Below are 19,920 nucleotides of genomic sequence, written 5' to 3'. Positions count from 1 at the left end.
ACATTTCACAAAGAGGAATAAACCTGAAAAAGCTAATAAACCTGAAAAAGCTCTCAACTGCATTAATCATCAAGGATATGCAAATTAAAACTTCAGTGAAATACTAACATATAGTCATTAGAATGGCTAAAATGTGAAAGACCTCTTGAAGTGTTGGTGAGGATGTAGAAACAGCAAACTCATATACAGCTAGTGGAGCAGAAATTGGTACTACCACTTAGGAAAATTGTTTTGATATATTTTAAAGTTGAATGAGTCAATACTTTTTTTTTTTTTTTTTTTTTTTTTTTTGAGACGGAGTCTTGCTCTGTCCTCCTGGCTGGAGTGCAGTGGCACAATCTTGACTCACTGCAACCTCCACCTCCCAGGTTCAAGCAATTCTCCTGCCTCAGCCTCCCGACTAGCTAGGATTACAGGCGCATGACACCATGCCCGGCTAATTTTTGTTGTTTTAGTAGAGACAGGGTTTCACCGTGTTGGCTAGGCTGATCTCGAACTCCTGATCTCAGGTGACCCGCCCACCTCAGCCTCCCAAAGTGCTGGGATTACAGGCATGACGTGAGCCACTGTACCTGGCTGATTAATACCCTTTGACCTGACACTTTTACTCCCTGGTATATATCTGACCAAAATGTGCGCACTTTTGCACCAAAACATATGCAGAAGAATGGCCACTGAATTGTTACTTGAAATAGCCAAAAACTGGAGACAATCCAAATAGCCATTTATATTAGAATGGATTAACAAATTGTTTATTCATACAGTGCTATACAATGAAAAAGAACAAATTACTGCTATATGCAAGAACATAAAATCTCACAAACATAATGTTGACTGAAAGAAGTAAGATAGTAATATATATTCTGTGATTCTATTTATATCTAGATAAACCAGAAAACACTCTAATCCTTTGTTAGAGGTCAAGATAGTAGCTACTTGAGGGATGGAGGGTGTAGTGACTGACAGAGTGCATAGCACAATTTCTGATAGTTTTTATCTGGGTTTTGGTTACATGGGTGTGTTCATTTGGGGATAATTCATTGAAACTATATGCTTGCGAACTTACTATTTGTTACTGTTTGTGTACCTTTAAGTGGATATTATACATCAAGAGAGTTTTTAAAAAAAAAAAGAAAGAAAAAAGAAAGAAAGCCCATGTGGCTTACTGGAGGGGAAGTGAGAAAGTGGGGAATGGTAGACTATAAAATCAGGAAGGTAGAAGGGGACCAGATCATATGGGACCATATCAGCCATGATAATATTTTAGTGTGAAGGGAAGTCACTGGAGACTTCTGGGCGGGAGAATGACGTGATATGTTTTACATTTTAATAAGCGTGCTTTGACTGGTATAGAGATGATAGATTGTGGCAAGAATAGAAGCAAGATACACCAGCCTGGGCAAGAGAGGATAAAGGCTTCAAGTAGGGTTGTAATAGTGTAGATGGTGAAAAGTGGCCCAGTCCGGGATATATTTTTAAGTTAGAGCTCTCAGGATAGTTCATAGATTACATTGTGGGGTAGAAAGGAAAGAAGGTAATGCTGAGATGTTTGGCCTGAGCAGCTGGGTGAATTGTGATGCTGTTTACTGAGATGAAGACAGAGAGAGGAGCACACTTAAGGAGAAATCAAGAGATTTACTTTTGATGTGTGAAGGTTGAGATACTTATTAGACATTCAAGACGAGACGTTAAATAGCTGAGTAGAGAAATCAGGGATGGGGAAATAATTTATTAGTGTTTTAGGTGGTGCTTAAAATCCTAGGGCTGGAAGAGATCTCCTAGGGAATGCATGTAGACAGGACAGAGTACAGTGGGGTAGAGTGAAGTGGAGTAGAAGGATGACATCTAATTATTGTGGCAGGTCAACACTTTGATATCAGGGAGAAATGAAAGAGTAACTAATGAGTTAGATTTTAAAGCAGGAATGTATGGTGCCTCAAAGCCCAGTAAAGCATTTCATAAAGTAGGAATGAGGAACTGTCAAATATTACTGAGCTATTTAGCTAGTGTTCAGCTTGGTGAAAAATGAGATTTGACTACTGGGTTTGGTAGGTTTGGGGGAGAGATTTGAGGAGAGTTGGAATAAAGTATTATATTTGGAGAATGAATCTGTATAAAATTAGCTAATACAATAAAACTTGAAGACTTTGGAGCCTTTTTAGTCTAGCAAAGGAGTATCAGCTAAGATTAATGGTTAAATAAAATGTAAAATCAAATTTCAGAAGTTAAGAGGGCTGCTTACAAGTAACCTATAATAGATTCTTTGATGTAAGATAGAAAAATTAGTTACGAATCTGCCATTAGGGTTTTATACCCCATTCGAAATGGTTCAGCGTATTCCTAGTATCTTCAAGTGAAGTGGCTTGACTATTCTGAACCTTCATCTTTATTGAAAGGCTTTAAAATTGGCTCTTAATGATTCTTATGTCAGTGGTCTCTTATTCTGATAGTTTTTCATTAATAACTTTTTACTCAAATCTTGATGTCTTTTCTTTAATTCACTATTATCAGCCAATGCTAAAATAAAACATACTCTATGTAATATAAGATAACAAATGGAATCAATGAATCAGTTACCCCGCATGGATCTGTAGCTTCTATGTGAAGTAATATGGGGTTTTTAAGTTTCTTTTTCCATAGAGTTCAGGAGGTGGAGAGGGCCCTCTGTAGAGAATTTGGTCTGTTAGGTTGTTCCTTTGTAAAGGAATGAAGATTCCAGAAGATGTGATGGGAATGGCTAGTCAGGGACAGCAGTGTTAGGAGGTTGTGTTGGGAGGAAAAGCACAGAACAGTATTGCAGTGAATATATACTGGGGGCCCAAAGACTTACGTTGTGTGATGCTGATGGCAGGATCTAGGTCTAGTTCTAACTGAAAATGTGGTGAAGAGACATTTTAATTGGAAAGAACAGAGACTCACTCAAAAAGATCCACAAAAGAGAATGGGGCAGTTATTAGACAAGTTCAGGGACCTTAGGCATTGCTTATGTTCCTGAAAATTGGACTGCAGGTGTGGGCTTGAGGCAAATTTGTGTGTTTATTTTTCTATCTCTGCTTCTTTTTATGTGTTTGTTTTGTTTTCTGTCTTGTACAGACTGCAGCATTCTCAGGGTTTTTTTCTTTTCTTTTCTTTCTTTTTTTTGTCTCTACCGCATATAAAACCAGCTTTTACTTGGCTGTCATTGTCATCTTTAGCTCAAATGTCAGATGACCTTTAAGCTTCACTGCCTGTCATCGACTGACAACTGTGCACTGTGTTTTAGTTTTAAGTACCTAAGAGTAAGAAGAACCTCATCTAATTCACCCCTGCCTCTTTGCTCCCCAGGCCTCTGAATTCTGGTTAGTCTCCATTGGCTGCCCTTGGGTCCATTGCCAATCCCTAGTTCAGCCCTTCCTGGGGAAAGGAAAAAAAGAGAGTCTCTGGGCAGAGCAGATTCCCTTAGAGAAAAAGCAGTGATTGAGCAGGCAGTGGCCTTATCTAGTAGTTTTTCTTCTTACCTTAGAAGTTTTATGATTAATTGAAATTGTAAAAGCTTAAAATTTTGGAGGAATGGCATGAAGCCCCCATGGCTAGTGGAACGAGTGCGGGAAGAGTGATGGGAGATAAAGTCAAAGAGGTCGGCTAGGCCAGGTGATAGAGAGCCTTGCAGGCCATGGAATAGAGTGTGAATTTTATATATGTATAGTTGTATATATTCTTATATATAAAATATATATCAGATAGACACATTTGTTCATATATAAGAAATACATAGGGAAAAAAATCGTAGGTTACTTACCAAATTGATAATAGCTATGTGTCTCTGTGGAGGAAGAGAATGACCAGACAAGAATGGGGGTGTGATCAGACTTTATGTGTAAATGTTTAATAAAGGGGAATATAGTCATGTGCTGTTTGTGGAATTCAAAGTTAATTGAAAGAGGTGGGGACAACCTATTCACTGAAGCAAGTTCCTGTGGAGTATAAAGATAATTTACTTGCTTTGTAATTTTGTAAGTGTGTGAATTTGCTTGTTTTTTAACAATATGTTTAATTCCCCCCCGCCTCTTTTTTTGCCTTTTTTCTCTAGGGAGTTGGTCTCTCAGTCCATGGGCAATTTCGAGTGGCTACAGAAAAGTGTCTTTTTGCTATGCCAGAAACTGCAATAGGTAAACAACCAGAATTTTTTTTATAATTACTTTTAGCATCATCTTCTTTTGATATGTTTCAGAGTTTACTGTTGTTGAAGGAATTGATGGACTCTTGTGTGAGATGCAACAATGAAAGGATTTTAAAAAAGAAATTAAATAGGAAGATACTTTGAAGTCTATATTAGCTCAATGATTATATCTGAAAACACAAAACTGAGAACATTAAAGGAGACATTAACACACTATAAATAAAACATTAACACTATAGATAAAATATCATTAAGGGAATATATTTTTGCCTTTAGATCTGTGCAGTTTTGAGTTGTGATCAAAACTATCATATGACACTTCTGAGTTAATTTTTGTATATGGTGAGGGGTGTGGATCACCTATATAAGTCAAAGTTTATTTTGTATATGGAAATACAATCATTCCAGTACCAACTGTTGAAAGGGTATTGTTTTGCTACTGAATTGCCTGTGTAGCTTTGTTATAGTTGTCTATAGATGTCAATCATGGTGCCAACACCATGTTGTCTTGGTTAGTGTTGCTTTATAGTAAGTCTTAAAATCAGGTAGTGACAATGTTCCACCTTTGTTCTTTGTATCTTACCAAGTTGCTTTGGCTATATAGGTTCTTTATCTTTCCATATGTATTTTAGAGTTACTTGTCGATTTCAACAAAAAAGCCTGCAGATGAATTTAGAGAGAATTGACATCTTAACACTATCGAGTCTTTTCAGACCTGTGGGCAAGATATAATTCTTCATTTATGTAAGTGGTCTTTAATTTCTCTCAGCATGGATTTTTAGTTTTCAGTTTATAGGTCTTATCTTTTGTCATATTTATCCATAAGTATTTCATATTAATGATATTTTTGAAAAAACTTTCAGTTCTAATTGTTAGTTACCAGTCTAAAGAAATACAGTTGATTTTTGTATTTACCTTTATCATGCAGACTTGCTAAACTCACTTATTAGTTTTAGTTGCTTTAGAATTGAATAGAATTCGATTCTACTTTACTGGAATTCCTAAAGAGACAATTATGTCATTTACAAGTAAGAGCAGTTTTACTTTTTCCTTTCCTTTTTCTAATCTGGATACCTTTTATTTCTTTCTCTTGCCCTATTGCGTAGAATAGAACTTCCAATACAATGTTGAATAGAAGTGGTGAGAGTGGACATTTTTTCCTTGTTCCTGATTTTAGGGGAAAGCATTTAGTCTTCTACCAATTAAGTTTGATGTTAAGGTATATATTTTTCATTTAAGATAAGGAACAAGACAATGATGCCTGCTCTCATCATTTCTGTTCAATACTGTATTGAAAGTCCTTGCCAGAGCAATTAGGCAAGAGAAAGAAATAAAAGGCATCCAAACAGGAAAAGCAGAGGTGAAACTGTCACTGCTGATGACATGCTCTTATATATATATGGAAAACTCCAACAGCTCCAACAAAAAACTGAACTAATAAATACAGTAAAGCTGTAGGATATAAAATCAACACATAAAAATCAGCATTTCTATACACTAACAACAAACTATTTGAAAAATAAGAAAATTTCATTTACAAAAGCATCAAAAAGAATAAAATACTTAGAAATAAATTTAACCAAGTAGGTAAAATCTGTATGGCGAAACGACATCCCTACAAAAATAACAAAAGATAGCTGGACATGGTGGCATGTGCCTATGGTTCCAGCTGCTCAGGAGGTGGAGATAAAAGGATGGCTTGAGCCCTGAAAGTAGAGGCTGCAGTGAGCTGAGATCATGCCACTGCACTGTAGCCTGGGCAATAGAGCCAGACCATGTCAGTCAGTCAGACAGACAGACAGACAGACACACACACACACACACACACACGCACGCACACACATCTGTATACTGAAAACTACAAAACTTTGATGAAAAAAATTGAAGAAGACACAAATAAATAAAAAAGATATTACATGTTCATGGATTGGAAGAATATTTTAAAAATGTTCTTACTACCCAAAGTGATCTACAGATTCAGTGTAATCCCTATCAAAATCCCAATGTCAGTTTTCAAAAAAATAGAAAAAACAATTCTAAAATTCATATGGAACCAAAGAAGACTGCAAATAGCCAAGATAATCTTAAGCAAAAAGAACAAAGCTAGAGGCTTTGTACTGACTTCAAACACTATTGCAAAGTTTTAGTAATCAAAACAGCATAGTACTGGAATAAAAATGAATACGTAGACCACTGGAAAAGAATAGCAAGCCCAGAGACAAATCCATATATTTGCAGTTAAGTGATTTTCAAGAAAGATGCCAAGAATACATAATGGTGAAAGGACAGTCTCTTCAATAAATGATGTCAGAAAAACTGGATATCCATATGCAGAAAAATGAAATTAGACCCATACCTCATATTATATTTTAGAAAAAAACCTCAAATGGATTAAAGATGTAGTCATACAACCTGAAACTGCAAAACCACTAGAAGAAAACATATGGGAAAATGACGTGACATTAATCTGGTCAATAATTTTTTGGCTTTGATGCCAAAAGCTCAGGCAACAAAAACAAAAATATACAATTGTTGTCGTATATACAAATGTTGTTGAATCCATCCAACATCCAGGCTACAGTGATGCAAGGGGTGGCTCCCAAGGTCTGTGCATAGACAAATAGAATTACATTATGTAAAACGCTTCTAGAATCACAGCAAAGAAAACAATTAGCAGAGTAAAGAGGCAACCTATTCCAATCTCTGCTCGTTGCCTAGTTCCCAAGTCACTTCTACATTTCCAGGTATCTTTATAGCAATGCCCTACTTCTCTGGTACCGGTTTGCTGTATTAGTCCATTCTCACATTGCTATAAAGAACTACCTGAGACTGGGTAATTTATGAAGAAAAGAGGTTTAATTGGCTCACAGTTCCACAGGCTGTACAGGAAGCATGATTGGGGAGGTCTCCAGAAATTTACAATCGTGGCCAAAGATGAAGGGGAAGCAAGTGCATCTTCATGTGGCTGGCAGGAGAGTGAAGGGAGAAGTACTGCACACTTTAAAACAACCAGATATCATGAGAACTCACTCATTATTATTAGAACAGCAAGGGGGAAATCTGCCCCCATGACCTGATCACCTTCCACCAGGCCCCTCATTCGACACTGGGGATTACAATTCAACATGAGATTTGAATGGGGACACAGAGCCAAACCATATCAGGGCCTTTCAAGAAATTTGTCAATTTGTTAGCATAAAGTTGTTCATAATTGCTTTTTTGTATGTGTCGCCTGAAGTTCACGTGTTGGAAACTTAATTCCCAACTCAGCAGTGTTGAGAGTTGGTACCACTAAGAGGTGAGTGGTTCATGGGGGCTCTTCCAGTTTTTGCAGGTTAGTTCCTGATACAGGGATGACTTCAGCCCCCTTTCCTTCTGCTCTCTTGCCCTGTCTCACCCTTGCCTTTTGCCGTGGGTTGATGCACCAAGAAGGCCCTCGTGTGATGTTGGCACTATGATATTGGACTTCCCAGCCTCCAGAACTGTGAGAAATAATTTTTTTTCTAAATTACCCCAGTCTGTGGTATTCTGTCATAGCAACATAAAATGGACTAAGACAATAATATTCCCCTATTATCTTTTTAATATCTGTAGACTCCTTAGTGATTTCTGGCTCTCTTATTCTTGATATTGGTCATTGTGTCTTCTCTTTTTTTTTCCTGATCAATCTAGTTAGAGGTTTATTAATTTTATTGATCTTAAACAGATTTTTGTTTTCATTTATTTTTTATTTTGCTGATTTCTGCTCCAGTATTCATTCCTCCTTTCTTCTGCTTATTTTAGATTTTGTTTGCTCTTCTTTCATTTCCTCAGGTGAAACCTGAGTTCACTTGTATGAGATGTGGGTATGGAATTTGATTCTACTCTGGTTTTTAATTTCAGTAATTTAAAGATGTTACTACACTGTCGTCTCATTTAATTTCCTACAGAAAGTCTTCTCTCTTCCTTATTTTTGTTCCTGTGTCTTTTTATTTTCTTTGGCTGCTCTTAAGATTTTCTCTTGATCACATGTTTCAAGCTATTTGATTATGATGTGCTTTGGTGCTCTTCATATTTCTAATGCTTGTGGTTATTGAGCTACTTAGGTTTATAACTTCTGTCAAATTTGGAAAATTTTCTGCCATTATTTCTACAAATACTTTTTTTCCACCCATTCCGTTTTCAGGAATTCTGGTCATACTTCTATAAGGCTCACTTATGCTTCATTCATTAAAAACATTTTTTTTCTCTCTTTCATTTTAGATAGTTTCTGTTCCTGTGTCCTTAAATTCATTAATCTTCTCTTCTACAAGATCTAATCTGCCCTTAATCTCATCCAGGTATTTTTCAGCTTATACATTCATTTCAGTTTTCATCTCTAGAAGTATGATTTGGTTCTTTTTCTAAAAAGAAAAATTTTCTGTGTCTCTAACTTCTTGAATATATAGGTTATGTTTGTGATAACTGTGTTAATGTTTTTGTCTGCTGGTTCTTAGATTTATGTCAGTTCTTATTTTTTTAAATCCCCTTTTTATGGTTAGTATTTTCCTGCATCTTTAGATAGCTGGTAATTTTTTATTGAATTGTACATATTGTAAACTTTACTTTGTTGGGTGCTGGATATTTTTGTATTCTTTTAAGTATTTTTGAGATTTCTTCTGAGATGAATTTAAATTCCTGGGAAACATCTTAATATTTTCAAGTGTTGTAAGATTTATTATTAATTTTTTTTTTTTTTGCAGAATTGGAGCAATGCTCCAACTAGGGCAAATTATTTCCCACTACTGGGGCAAGATCTTGCTTTGTGTTCTGCACAGTGCCCCATGACATCAATCATGAGTTTTTCTAGTCCAGATGGTGGGGAACATGCTGTTTTTAGTCCTGTGTGGGTTCCCAGTACTGTTCTCTATAATCATTTTCTGTGATTCTTTCCTTAGTCTCATGTAGTGATATGGTTAGGCGTTGTGTCCTCACCCAAATCTCATCTTGAATTGTAATCCCCGTAATCCCCATGTGTCCAGGGAGAGATCTGGTAGGAGCTGATTGGATCATGGACGCAGTGTCTCCCTTGCTGTTCTCATGATAGTGAGTTCTTACAAGAGCTGATGGTTTTATAAGGGGCTCTTCCCCTTTTGCTCCTCACTCTTTTTTCTCCTGCTGCCATGTGAGAAGGTCCAAGCTTGCTTTGCCTTCTGCCATGATCGTAAGTTTCCTGAGGCCTCCTTAGCCATTTGGAACTATGAGTCAGTTAAACCTCTTTCCTTTATAAATTACTCAGTCTCGGGCAGTGTGAAAACTGACTAATCATGTAGTTTCTTGACACACACACACACTCTCTCTCTCTCTCTCTCTCCATTCCTAAGCTAAGTACTTAAAAGAGACACCCTGCAGATCTCCAGAGCTTTCTCTCTGCTGCTCTCTCCGCTCTGGTACTCTGTTGTGGGAATTCTAGCTATCTTGGTTTCCCTAGACTCAGCTTCATCTTCTCAAATGAGGCACTGTGCTGGGCCTGGGAATTCACTCAAGGCATGAAGTTGGAGCTGTTCTAGAATTTACCTTGCTTGTTTTCTGATATTCAGAGACCACTTTTCTTTATTGCTTGATGTTCAGTGTGTTGAAAACACTATTGATCCATATATTGTGTCTGTTTTTATAGTTGCTTCAGGTAGGGGGATAAGTCTGGTTCCTGTTACTCTATCTTGTCCAAAGTATAAGTCTCCCAGATGGCTACTTTAAATTGGATGATTAAAGATGCTCTCAGAGGAGTTGTCCTTTAAGCTGAGATGTGAATAGCAAGAGTCAGCTACATGAAGAACTGAGAGCAGAATATTGTGGCATTAAGAAAAATTAGCTCAAGACCCTTAGGTAAGAATGAACTTGGCCTGTTAAAGGAACCAAATGGAGGCAATCTGTGTCTGAATCGAGGGCAGGAGTGATGTAACATGCTCTCAAAAGGGCACATGGGGGCCTCTGGTGAAGAGTTAAGATTTAAACCTAAATACGGGAAGTTGTGGAAGAGTATAAAGCAGGCAACGACATAATCTAGTTTATATTTATATTTTAGTACCATGATTCTGGCTGCTTTGAGGATAATGGATTGTAGGGGTAGCAGAGTAGAAGCAGTGAGATTGGATAATAGGTTATTACATTAGTCTAGAGCTACACTGTCCAATACTGTATAGCCACTAGCCACAAGTGGCTTTTAAAATTTTAATATAAATTAATTAAATTTAAAGAAAACAAATTCAGTTCCTCAGTCACACCAGCTACATTTCAGGTGTTTAATAGCTACATATGGCTAGTGGCTGTCTTATTGGACAGCAGAAATTATAGATTTCATCATTGTAGAAAGTTCTGTTGGACAGCACAGTCTGGAGAGATTTTGGCTTTGGAGTAGTTTGGAGGTATAGAGTTGAAAAGAGTGAACAGATTTGAAACATGTTTTGGGCTTAACTGACTTGCTGGTATGATGAATCAGGAATAACTCCAAGGTATTTAACTTGTGCTACTTGATGGATGAGGCTGATGAGGGAAGGAGCAGTGTAGTTGGAGGTTTGTGAATCAGTAGTTCTACTTTTGCCATGTTAAATGTGAGATACTTATTATCCATGTGGTTCTGTTTAGGTGGCAGATCTAAGAGTTCAGTGTTCACGGGAGAAGGCATGAGTGATTTCGCAGTGTATTAAACTTTTAGGGCTGCATAACAAAATACCACAAACTTGGTTGCTTAAACAGTAGAAATTTTTTTTCTCACAGTTCTGGAGATTGAAAGGCTGAGATCAAGGTGTCAGCAGATGGTTCTCTTGAGCCCTCTCTCTGTGGCTAATAGACTGCTGCCTTCTTGCTCTGTCCTCATGTGGCCTTTTCTCTGTTCACATGCATCCCCGTGTTTCTTCCTCCTCTTATAAGGGCACCAGTCCTGTTGGATTAGGACCCCACCCTTATGACCTCACTTAAACTTAATTACCTCTTCAAAGGCCCTGCTTCCAAATGCAGTTACATTGAGGGTTAGGGCTTCAACATAGGACTTTTTGGAAGGACACAATGCAGTCCATAGCAGGGAGTAATCAGCATATAGATATTATTTAAAGTCATAGAAGTTAAGGAAAATGTGTATATAGGAAAGAGGAGGTAGCCTAATATGGAGCTTAGGCACAGTGAGCAAGAGGTCAAGCAGAGGAGGTGGTGTCTGTGAGGGAGACTGGAAAGAAGCAGAATTGGGGGAAGGGGGAGAAAAGAGAGAATGTGGTACCCTGGAAGAGAAGAACGTGTTGTCAGGATGGAGGGTTTTTCCACTTAGGCAGCATGCTGCTGAGGCTCTGGGGCAGGAATGAGTGTAGAATGTTAGGGAACTGAAAGAAGACCAGAGTGGCTGGAGTATAGGGAGTGAGTAGTAAGGGATGTAGTGGAAAAAGTGGTAAGGGGCCTTGAAGACTTTGATAAAGGTGTTCGTTTTAATCCAGGAGAAATAGGCAGCCATGGGAGGGTTTTAAGCAGTGGATGCAAGACTCTGGTAAGGATTTGTGTTTTTAAAAGATCACTTTGGCTATTGTGTGGAGAACAGTTCAGAGGGGAAATCAATAAGATGTGGTCACTGATGGGGATTAAGGGGATGGTGCGAGAAGGTGTCAAGGCTGGATACTTGCACCCTTTATTGAGGTAGGTGATGCTGGAGGAAGATTGTGGGACTGGCGCGGGGAGGTTATGAGTTTAACTTGAGACCTAGCTAGTTTGAGATACTAAGAGATATTTCTGTTTACAGGAGCATGATGCTTTTTCTTTTAAGTCTAGAACCTTTTTGTAAAGTAGAACTGGAGAGAATTTTAGTGCTTGCATTTTTATCCCAACATAATTAAAGGAAACTTTAGAAGAGATACATAAATTATAAAACTAGAGGGTCACAGTTGTAAGATCTTAAACACCCAAAGGAGTGTGCTGGTAATTACTTGTATGTATGCTATTTTCTTTATTTTATTATTATTTTTACTTGAGATGGAGTCTTGCTCTGTTGCCCAGGCTGCAGTGCAGTGGCATTAGCTCACTGCAACCTCTGCCTCTCGGGTTCAAGCGATTCTCCTGCCTCAGCCTCACCAGTAGCTGGGATTACAGGCATGCACCACCATGCCCGGCTAATTTTTGTAATTTTAGTAGAGACGGGGTTTCACTGTGTTGGCCAGGCTGGTCTTGAACTCCTGACCTCAGGTGATCTGCCTGTCTTGGCCTCCCAAAGTGCTGAGATTACAGGCGTGAGCCACCGCGCCTAGCCTTATATGCTATTTTCAGTTGTTACCCGTAGATAATTTTTAAATACTGATGGTTAAGAAAAGGGTAAATGCAAATGATTTTATTAGGTATAAACCTGTTCATTTAGTAGGACTCGTGATTATTGCATCAGTATTTAAACATCTTGAATATTAGATAATTGACTAAGGTTGGGACATGATTTAAATGGTAATAATTTTGCTATAATAGGCCATAGGTTATGTATTTTTTTTTCCTGTGCTGATTTGGAAATAAATTTTTTTGAAATTTTTACCTATTTTGGAGATTCTTCAAAAGTAAATCAGTGGTAAGAAAATTTAGGTAACATTGAGTACTTCTAATATACAAAACATTGTGTCATCAAATACTTTACTGACTTCTATAGAAATGAGACATGAAGGTTTTGAAAAATACCCAAGTTAGCACAGTTTATAGCAAGTCTTTTGTGATGTTGATTGCAGTGTATAGTACTTAGTTTAATAATGTTTGTAATGTATATTCAAGCTCCAGAGAGAAATGGTTTGTGTGATCTATGGCAAAAAGGTTATATTTATCTTTTTCATTTGAATCACCATTATCTCTTTTTGTTACATTTAATTACAGGACTGTTCCCTGATGTGGGTGGAGGTTATTTCTTGCCACGACTCCAAGGAAAACTTGGTTACTTCCTTGCATTAACAGGATTCAGACTAAAAGGAAGAGATGTGTACAGAGCAGGAATTGCTACACACTTTGTAGATTCTGAAAAGGTACTTTTTCAGATGTTTGCATTTTGTATTGTTGGAATAACAACACAAAATAGTGCATGGGAAGGTACAATGGGTGGTTGAGAGCCACAGACTTCTGGTGAAATCGTGGTGTGAATCCTGGACCTATTAGTTTATAGCTGTGTTACCTTGGAGAAAGTGCATAAGCTCTCTAATTCTGTTTCCTCATATGCAAACTGGAGATAATGATACCTGGATTCAGGGTTGGCACCTTCAGTGAGTATTTTTAAGTGAATAATTAGAGTCTCTTAAAAAAAAAATCATGCCTACCTTAAGAAAGTCTAATATGTACAAATCTAAATTTATATATAAAAAGATAGCCTTTTATTTTATGAGGACATTTTGAAGGCTTCTTTTGGTTATGAGTTTCCCTAGTGCATTGAAAGTAATCGCATTTGACTTTTCTAAAACACATCTGTTACAAGGAACACATGTTACTTATCTTTGCTTTTTTTTTTTTAAAAAAAAAACAATGTGGCCAATTTTCTCAGCACAGGATAACATAGTGGAAAAGAATATATAGATAGTTTGAGTTTAAGTCTGAATTGGAACTTAGCCTCTTTTGCCCCCCATTTTCCCGTCTGCAGAATGGAGATGACACTATTACATAGTAGTTGAAACTCCTTGTGTTACATGTGGCAGAAGACCCAATTCAAGGTAGTATTGCCTCAGAATTCCCAGCAAGAGACTTAGGATGTATTTTGCTTCACCTGGCTTGGTTCACTCTGACTGGACTGGCTTATCTTATTCCTGAACTGTATGAGTAGGTAGAATATACCAACTGGCCTATCCTAGGTAATGCACACTCTGTCCTTCAATCTGTGGGGTAAAGTCAGCTTTCAAGGAAGCACATGGTCATCAGATGAATAGCTGATCAGATCTTAAGGGAAGGGTGTTTTAGGATATGGCAAGGAAAGCTATAAAAATTAAATTAGAAAATTTATGTTACATGCTTAGCCCAGTAACTGACAAATAGTAAACACTCAAAATTTAACTATTATTAATACTTTTAATGCAGTTTTATATTTTTAGAGGTGGCCAGATTTTTCATTGAGAGTCTCTTTTATGTTACAAAGGATGGCCCTTTTTATCCTCATATCTGTAACATTCTTCTGTTTTGGGTAAGGATGCCAGAGATTATACTGACAGTTGGACTATCATGTGAGTCCCCCAAGGACTTTTTACAAATGATGATGATTTATTCTCACACGTCCTCTTTGGCCATTGAAGTAAAACAGCTGGATAGCATAAAAATGTACTGTTTGGTCACTAATAGAATTCTCTTCATAAACTTTATAAATTGGCTGTGGAAATTTTTATGTTGATGAGCTTTGGTCTTGTTTCTCACACTGTTACAGATTCTGTAAAATGTATGAAGCATACAAAATTGAAGATTGTCTCTGTACACTGTTATGAAGGCCTTTCTATCATGTTTGGCCAAAGATTCAGATCTTTCTCTGTGTTGTGGGCATCCTCAGTCACATTGAGTAGTCTCATGCTTCCCTTGAGCTATAACAGGAAGGAAACCTGGGCATGTGATTATCCTGTCTGGAAGGGACACCCTTGATTACAGTGGAATTTAGGATACGAGAGAGCTGATGCATAACCCCTTTCTTTGTCAATATGTTCAATGCTAGTATCTGCAATGAGTAGACAGACATTCTCAGGGCTGTAGAGGATATGAAAAAGAGGAATATACTTTGGGGATGCGATTAGAAGTGGGTACAAAAGATAAATAACCATCTCTCTCATCTGGCAGAGGTAAAGTATGGTAAGTGTAAAAACAATACAAAGAAAATACTCAAAGAATTGAAAGGAGGAAGAGCTTACCTGTAAGAAAGTACTAGAAGCTTTTTTATAAAGGTTGCAGTACAGCCGGCCTTAAGGTGAGTATTATCAGGAAAAGGTATTGTCAGGTAAAGGAAACATTTAATGAAATCACAGGGGCAAGAAAGCATTAGCTATGCTCTGGGAACAGTAAAAAGTCCTGTTTGGCTCAGTGTAGGGTAGATTAAGTGAGGGATCAGATGGATAAATAAGTGAAGCTGTATTATAGTGTTGTGCATTGTCTGTGGTAGCCACTAATAATTTGTGGCAATTTTGGTTAAAATTAATTAAAAATAAAATAAAATTTATATGTAGGTCTTTGGTTCCAAGTACTCAATAGGCTGAGAAACAAAAGTCTCTATTTCTCCTTCTTAATTTCTTCCATCTTTATCCATTCCTTTGAAGGCTACATTTGCTGTGTGGGAATACCTGTTCATTCAACTTAAGTCAAAATTTCTTTCAGTGATTCACCTGAAGAGACAGCTTCATAATTTAAAGTCAAGAATTCTAAAAAAGAAGATGAGATTTTTATAAAGCTTTCTATGTTTCTATTGGATCTAAGATCTTTCCTTTTTTTCCACCTCCCCTTTAGTTGGCCATGTTAGAGGAAGATTTGTTAGCCTTGAAATCTCCTTCAAAAGAAAATATTGCATCTGTCTTAGAAAATTACCATACAGAGGTAATCTTGTTAATATTCTAACCTCAGGTTTTAATTCATGGGGGGGGGAAGTGATTAAAAAACTGGCAGTTGGTGAATATTATAGTTTGTAAATATAAATAAATGCACTAAGGATTTATTTACTTTAAAGCGTGGCGGAAGAATCAGTGCTTCACAGTTGTTAGTATAGCCAGCTAATAAGATGACTTCTTTCCTGTGCAGCTGCATAGCTGTCTTCCCACTGCTGGTTAACTTCAGTGCATAGCCTTGTGATCATTCTTTGCAAGGGTTTTGGCATTTCTGTAAACGGTGTTCAGTGTTAACACTATTTGTGGAGATGCAAACTCTTGACATTTATTTATATTTAATAAAGTATATTGCAGCATGTATTTTTAATTCCTTACTTATGTTGTCTGACTTGAATTTTCTTATAAGAGCCAAGAATCTTTAAAAACACTCCATAACTTCTAGTTAAACATGATTGAATACATGCTGCCTCCTAAAACACCATTCAAAATTATAATAAGTGAATAAGAAAAGGCATAAACCCACAAAGACAAGTAGAACAGAAGAGGAGACAGTGGCAGACATGAGATGTTAGTATTTTGGAAGCTTGAAATCAGCAGGATGAGTGCTGCTAACTTAAACCAAAGAACTCTGAAAGCCAATAAGAAGTCAGCTGATTCTTGCTGTAGACCCTTCTAAAGGGACTAGGTCCCTCGGAAGACTAGGGTGTAGAATGGGGCAGAAAAACAGGAGGATTTATTATAAGTTTTTTTTTTGTTTTTTGTTTTTGTTTTGAAGCAGAGTCTCGCTCTGTCACCTAGGCTGGAGGGCGGTGGCGCAATCTTGGCTCACGGCAACCTCTGCCTTCCAGGTTCAAGCGATTCTCGTGCCTCAGCCTCCCGAGTAGCTGGGATTACAGGCGTGTGCTACCATGCCCAGCTAATTTTTGTGTTTTAGTAGAGACAGGGTTTCACCATGTTGGCCAGGCTGGTTTTGAACTTGTGACCTCAAATGATCCACCCTCCTCAGCTTCCCAAAGTGCTGGGATTATAGCCATGAGCACTGCACCTGGCCCCTCCACAAGTCTTCTTGTACAACTGAGAGTAGCTATCTTCCAGTAGCCTGGCAGAAGAGTAGATACTTACTCCTTAGAGAAACCAAATCAGGCAGGTCTAGCTGACAGTAGAGATTGATGAAGTACTGTACTGATGAGAGGTGAGATATACTAAGTTGGAAGACCTCTGTGCCTTTTCCCTAGTTGGCTTGCAGAACCGCTGCATCCCACCCCACTCCTAAGCAATACATTGGAAGAAAAAAAACCCATAGACATTGAAATTCATGGACCCCTTAATAACACATCTTGCCTGATCATCTTATAATGTAACACAATTGAGAATCCCGTAACTTGCAACTGACATTAGACGCAAAGCTTCCTAATTTTAGTGCTTTGCATAGAAAAACAAATATTCCTAGGCCAAAACAAACAACAAAGGCACTGGAAGGAAACAGTTAATGCAAGAAGAAGGAAACTTAGACAAATACCAATCTATAACTGTTAAGAGGAAAATATTTTACCTGTTAAACAACAACAGATGTTATAAAGGTAATTCAAAGAATAATATAGGCATGCCTCAGAGAATCTGAATTTGGTTCCACACCATGGCAATAAAGCTATTCACATGAATGTTTTGGTTTTCCAGTGCTCATAAAAACTTTTACACTATACTGTAGTCTATTAAGTGTGCAGGAGCATCATTTCTAAACACAAGTACGTATCTTATTAATTTATAATTATAAAATAATTTAGCTAAAAATACTAATGATCATCTGAGCTTTTGGTGAGTCATAATTGTTTTGCTGCTGGAGGGCCTCGCCTAGATGTTGATGGCTACTGGCTGACCTTGGTAGTGGTTATGCCTGTAAAATTTTAAAGATGATAACAAAAGTTGGGAATGAAAAACCCAGAACAGATTAAAATCTGTGGTTGAGGAAAACTCTAACAGAAAAGGATAATGAAATAGAAAAGGGAGAGAATGGAAAACTAGAGGTATTATTCCAAGAGGTCCAAAATCTAATCATTAGGAATTCATAGTAAAGAAGATAGAGGGAAGGAAATATTTGGAGAAATAGTACCAAATAAATTACCCAGAACTGAAGAACATGAGTACAGATTGGCAGGGCCACCAAGTACTTGGTGGAGAGAATATGAATACAGAGCACATGAGGACTTCACTTGTTTTTATCAGAGCATTTGATAGTCTCCTGTTGTCGAATTTAGTAAATATGTGATGAATTATGCTTTGCGGTGGTTGAAGGGGCTTATCAAAGAGTTCTACTAAATGTATAGGAGTTAGTTTGTAGGGAAGTCATCTTAGACTTATTCAGCATTTTTCTCAAGTGATTTGGTGACCACTGATAGCGTTTTGATCAAGTTGATTTAGAACTAAGAAAAACAAGTTAAATTAGGAAAAAGAATATGGATGAAAAAACAACCCTTAGAGTTTAGAGTGATCTGCTCAATAGTAATAATGTGAAATTTAATAAAGATAAGTGCGAATCTTGTGTTTTAACCCAAAGTGCTAAATTCATAAGTACAGAATAGGAGAAACACAGCCTACAATGGCACAGGTTTAAAAAAAAAAAAAAAAGTCTTATTTAATTGGAGCTTAGTGTGAATCAGCTGCAATCATAGGCCTGTCTCAACACTAACTCAGAGTTAGTCCAATTAAGAAAAGTATATCCAAAGCAATCAAGGGCCTGCAGAGAACCCTCTTATACTTTGCTACCATCCAGCCACACCTGCAGCTAAGATACGTGTCCCCTACTTGAAGAATGACCTTGATAAACTGGAACTTGTCCATGAGAAGGACCTGGATCATGAGGGGACACAAAACTGTGTCATGTGGGAAGTGGTTAAGGTGAAAGAGATTAACTAGAACTATAAACATGCTAGCATTGGTTTTTGTTCCAGAATTAAAACAACAACAGAAACCTAATTATTCAGTTGTTCCAGCATTTGTGAACTCCTCCTTGAGAGGTGCTTTCTCTCCCTGAAGGTCACAGCTGCAGGCATACCAGGTATATGGTGTGAATTTCTGGCTAGGATGGAAATTTGGGCAGGTTGACCTTTCAGGTCCCTTACATATTCACAGATATATTTTAATGATAATGTGTCAAATGTAATAGTGGTTACATATGTTTATACATGTAAATAAAAATACTAGAACATTTTTGCCGTTGATACTTTTAAGAGCTAGTCTAGAGTTCTACATGCTGTCTGAATTTTGATCATACAGCGGTAGTTATTTATGAGACAGTTAGATGTAATTTGACTGAAAGTGACAAGTGACAATCTTTCACAAAGTGTATCATTAAATATGAATTTTTAAGGATTAAAAAATTGTGTTCAAATTTATTAAAAGATTTTTTTTTTCAAACAGTCTAAGATTGATCGAGACAAGTCTTTTATACTTGAGGAACACATGGACAAAATAAACAGGTACCTAAAAAGAGATCTCAGTTATATATTCCTTTAGAAAGACTATGTTAAAATGAATTTGCTAACATTATAATTACCATTTTAATTACATTGTGTTTGATAGTGCACTGAATTCTGAGATCAGAAAGTATAGAGCTTTTCTTCTTTTTTTTTTTTTTTTTGAGACAGAGTCTCGCTCTATCCCCCAGGCTGGAGTGCAGTGGTGCAATCTCAGCTCACTGCAGCCTCCGCCTCCTGGGTTCAAGCAATTCCTATGCTTCAGCCTTCTGAGTAGCTGGGACTACAGGCACCTGCTACCATGCCTGTCGAACTTTTGTATTTTTAGTAGAGACAGGGTTTCGCCATGTTGGCCAGGCTGGTCTCCAACTCCTGACCTAAGGTGATTCACCCTCCTCACCCTCACAAAGTGCTGGGATTACAGGCGTGATGCCTGGCCAGCATAGGGTTTTTTTTCACTTACCTTTGAAAGTAGCTTCTTTCCCTTTCTTTCTGGGTGAAATAAATTCATTATATTTAAGTAATCTACCATGAGAATTCATCTTAGTACAAAATACCTTTTTTTTTAAAGTGGGGAAGAGCAGCTAGAAAATAATAATTAACTTTTATTTTTGTAAATTCATCTTTTCTGAAGATCTTACCAAGCTGAACAGCAAAAAGATTTTGTGCAGTGATTTGAATTTATATTAGTGCAAAATATCTTTTTTTTTTAAGTGGAGAAGAGAAGCTAGAAAATAATAATTGAATTAACTTTTACCTTTTTAAA

General features: G+C 37.2%; 1 protein-coding gene across 3 annotated transcripts in view; it reads left to right on the top strand.

Annotated features, from left to right (window-relative positions):
* HIBCH (3-hydroxyisobutyryl-CoA hydrolase) overlaps positions 1-19,920 on the top strand; it is a 144,637-nt gene that overhangs the window by 83,492 nt on the left and 41,225 nt on the right. For all 3 annotated transcript variants that reach the window (XM_034954672.3, XM_008950606.5, XM_057301458.2), the window contains 4 exons: positions 4,070-4,148; positions 13,004-13,149; positions 15,587-15,673; positions 19,099-19,157. In XM_034954672.3, coding sequence (XP_034810563.2) covers positions 4,070-4,148; positions 13,004-13,149; positions 15,587-15,673; positions 19,099-19,157 — 371 coding nt within the window. The remainder of the gene's footprint in view (positions 1-4,069; positions 4,149-13,003; positions 13,150-15,586; positions 15,674-19,098; positions 19,158-19,920) is intronic.

This window comes from Pan paniscus, chromosome 13, assembly GCF_029289425.2.
Source record: "Pan paniscus chromosome 13, NHGRI_mPanPan1-v2.0_pri, whole genome shotgun sequence".
NCBI classification, from domain to species: Eukaryota; Metazoa; Chordata; class Mammalia; order Primates; family Hominidae; genus Pan; species Pan paniscus.
This window is presented reverse-complemented; position numbering and strand designations above follow the sequence as displayed.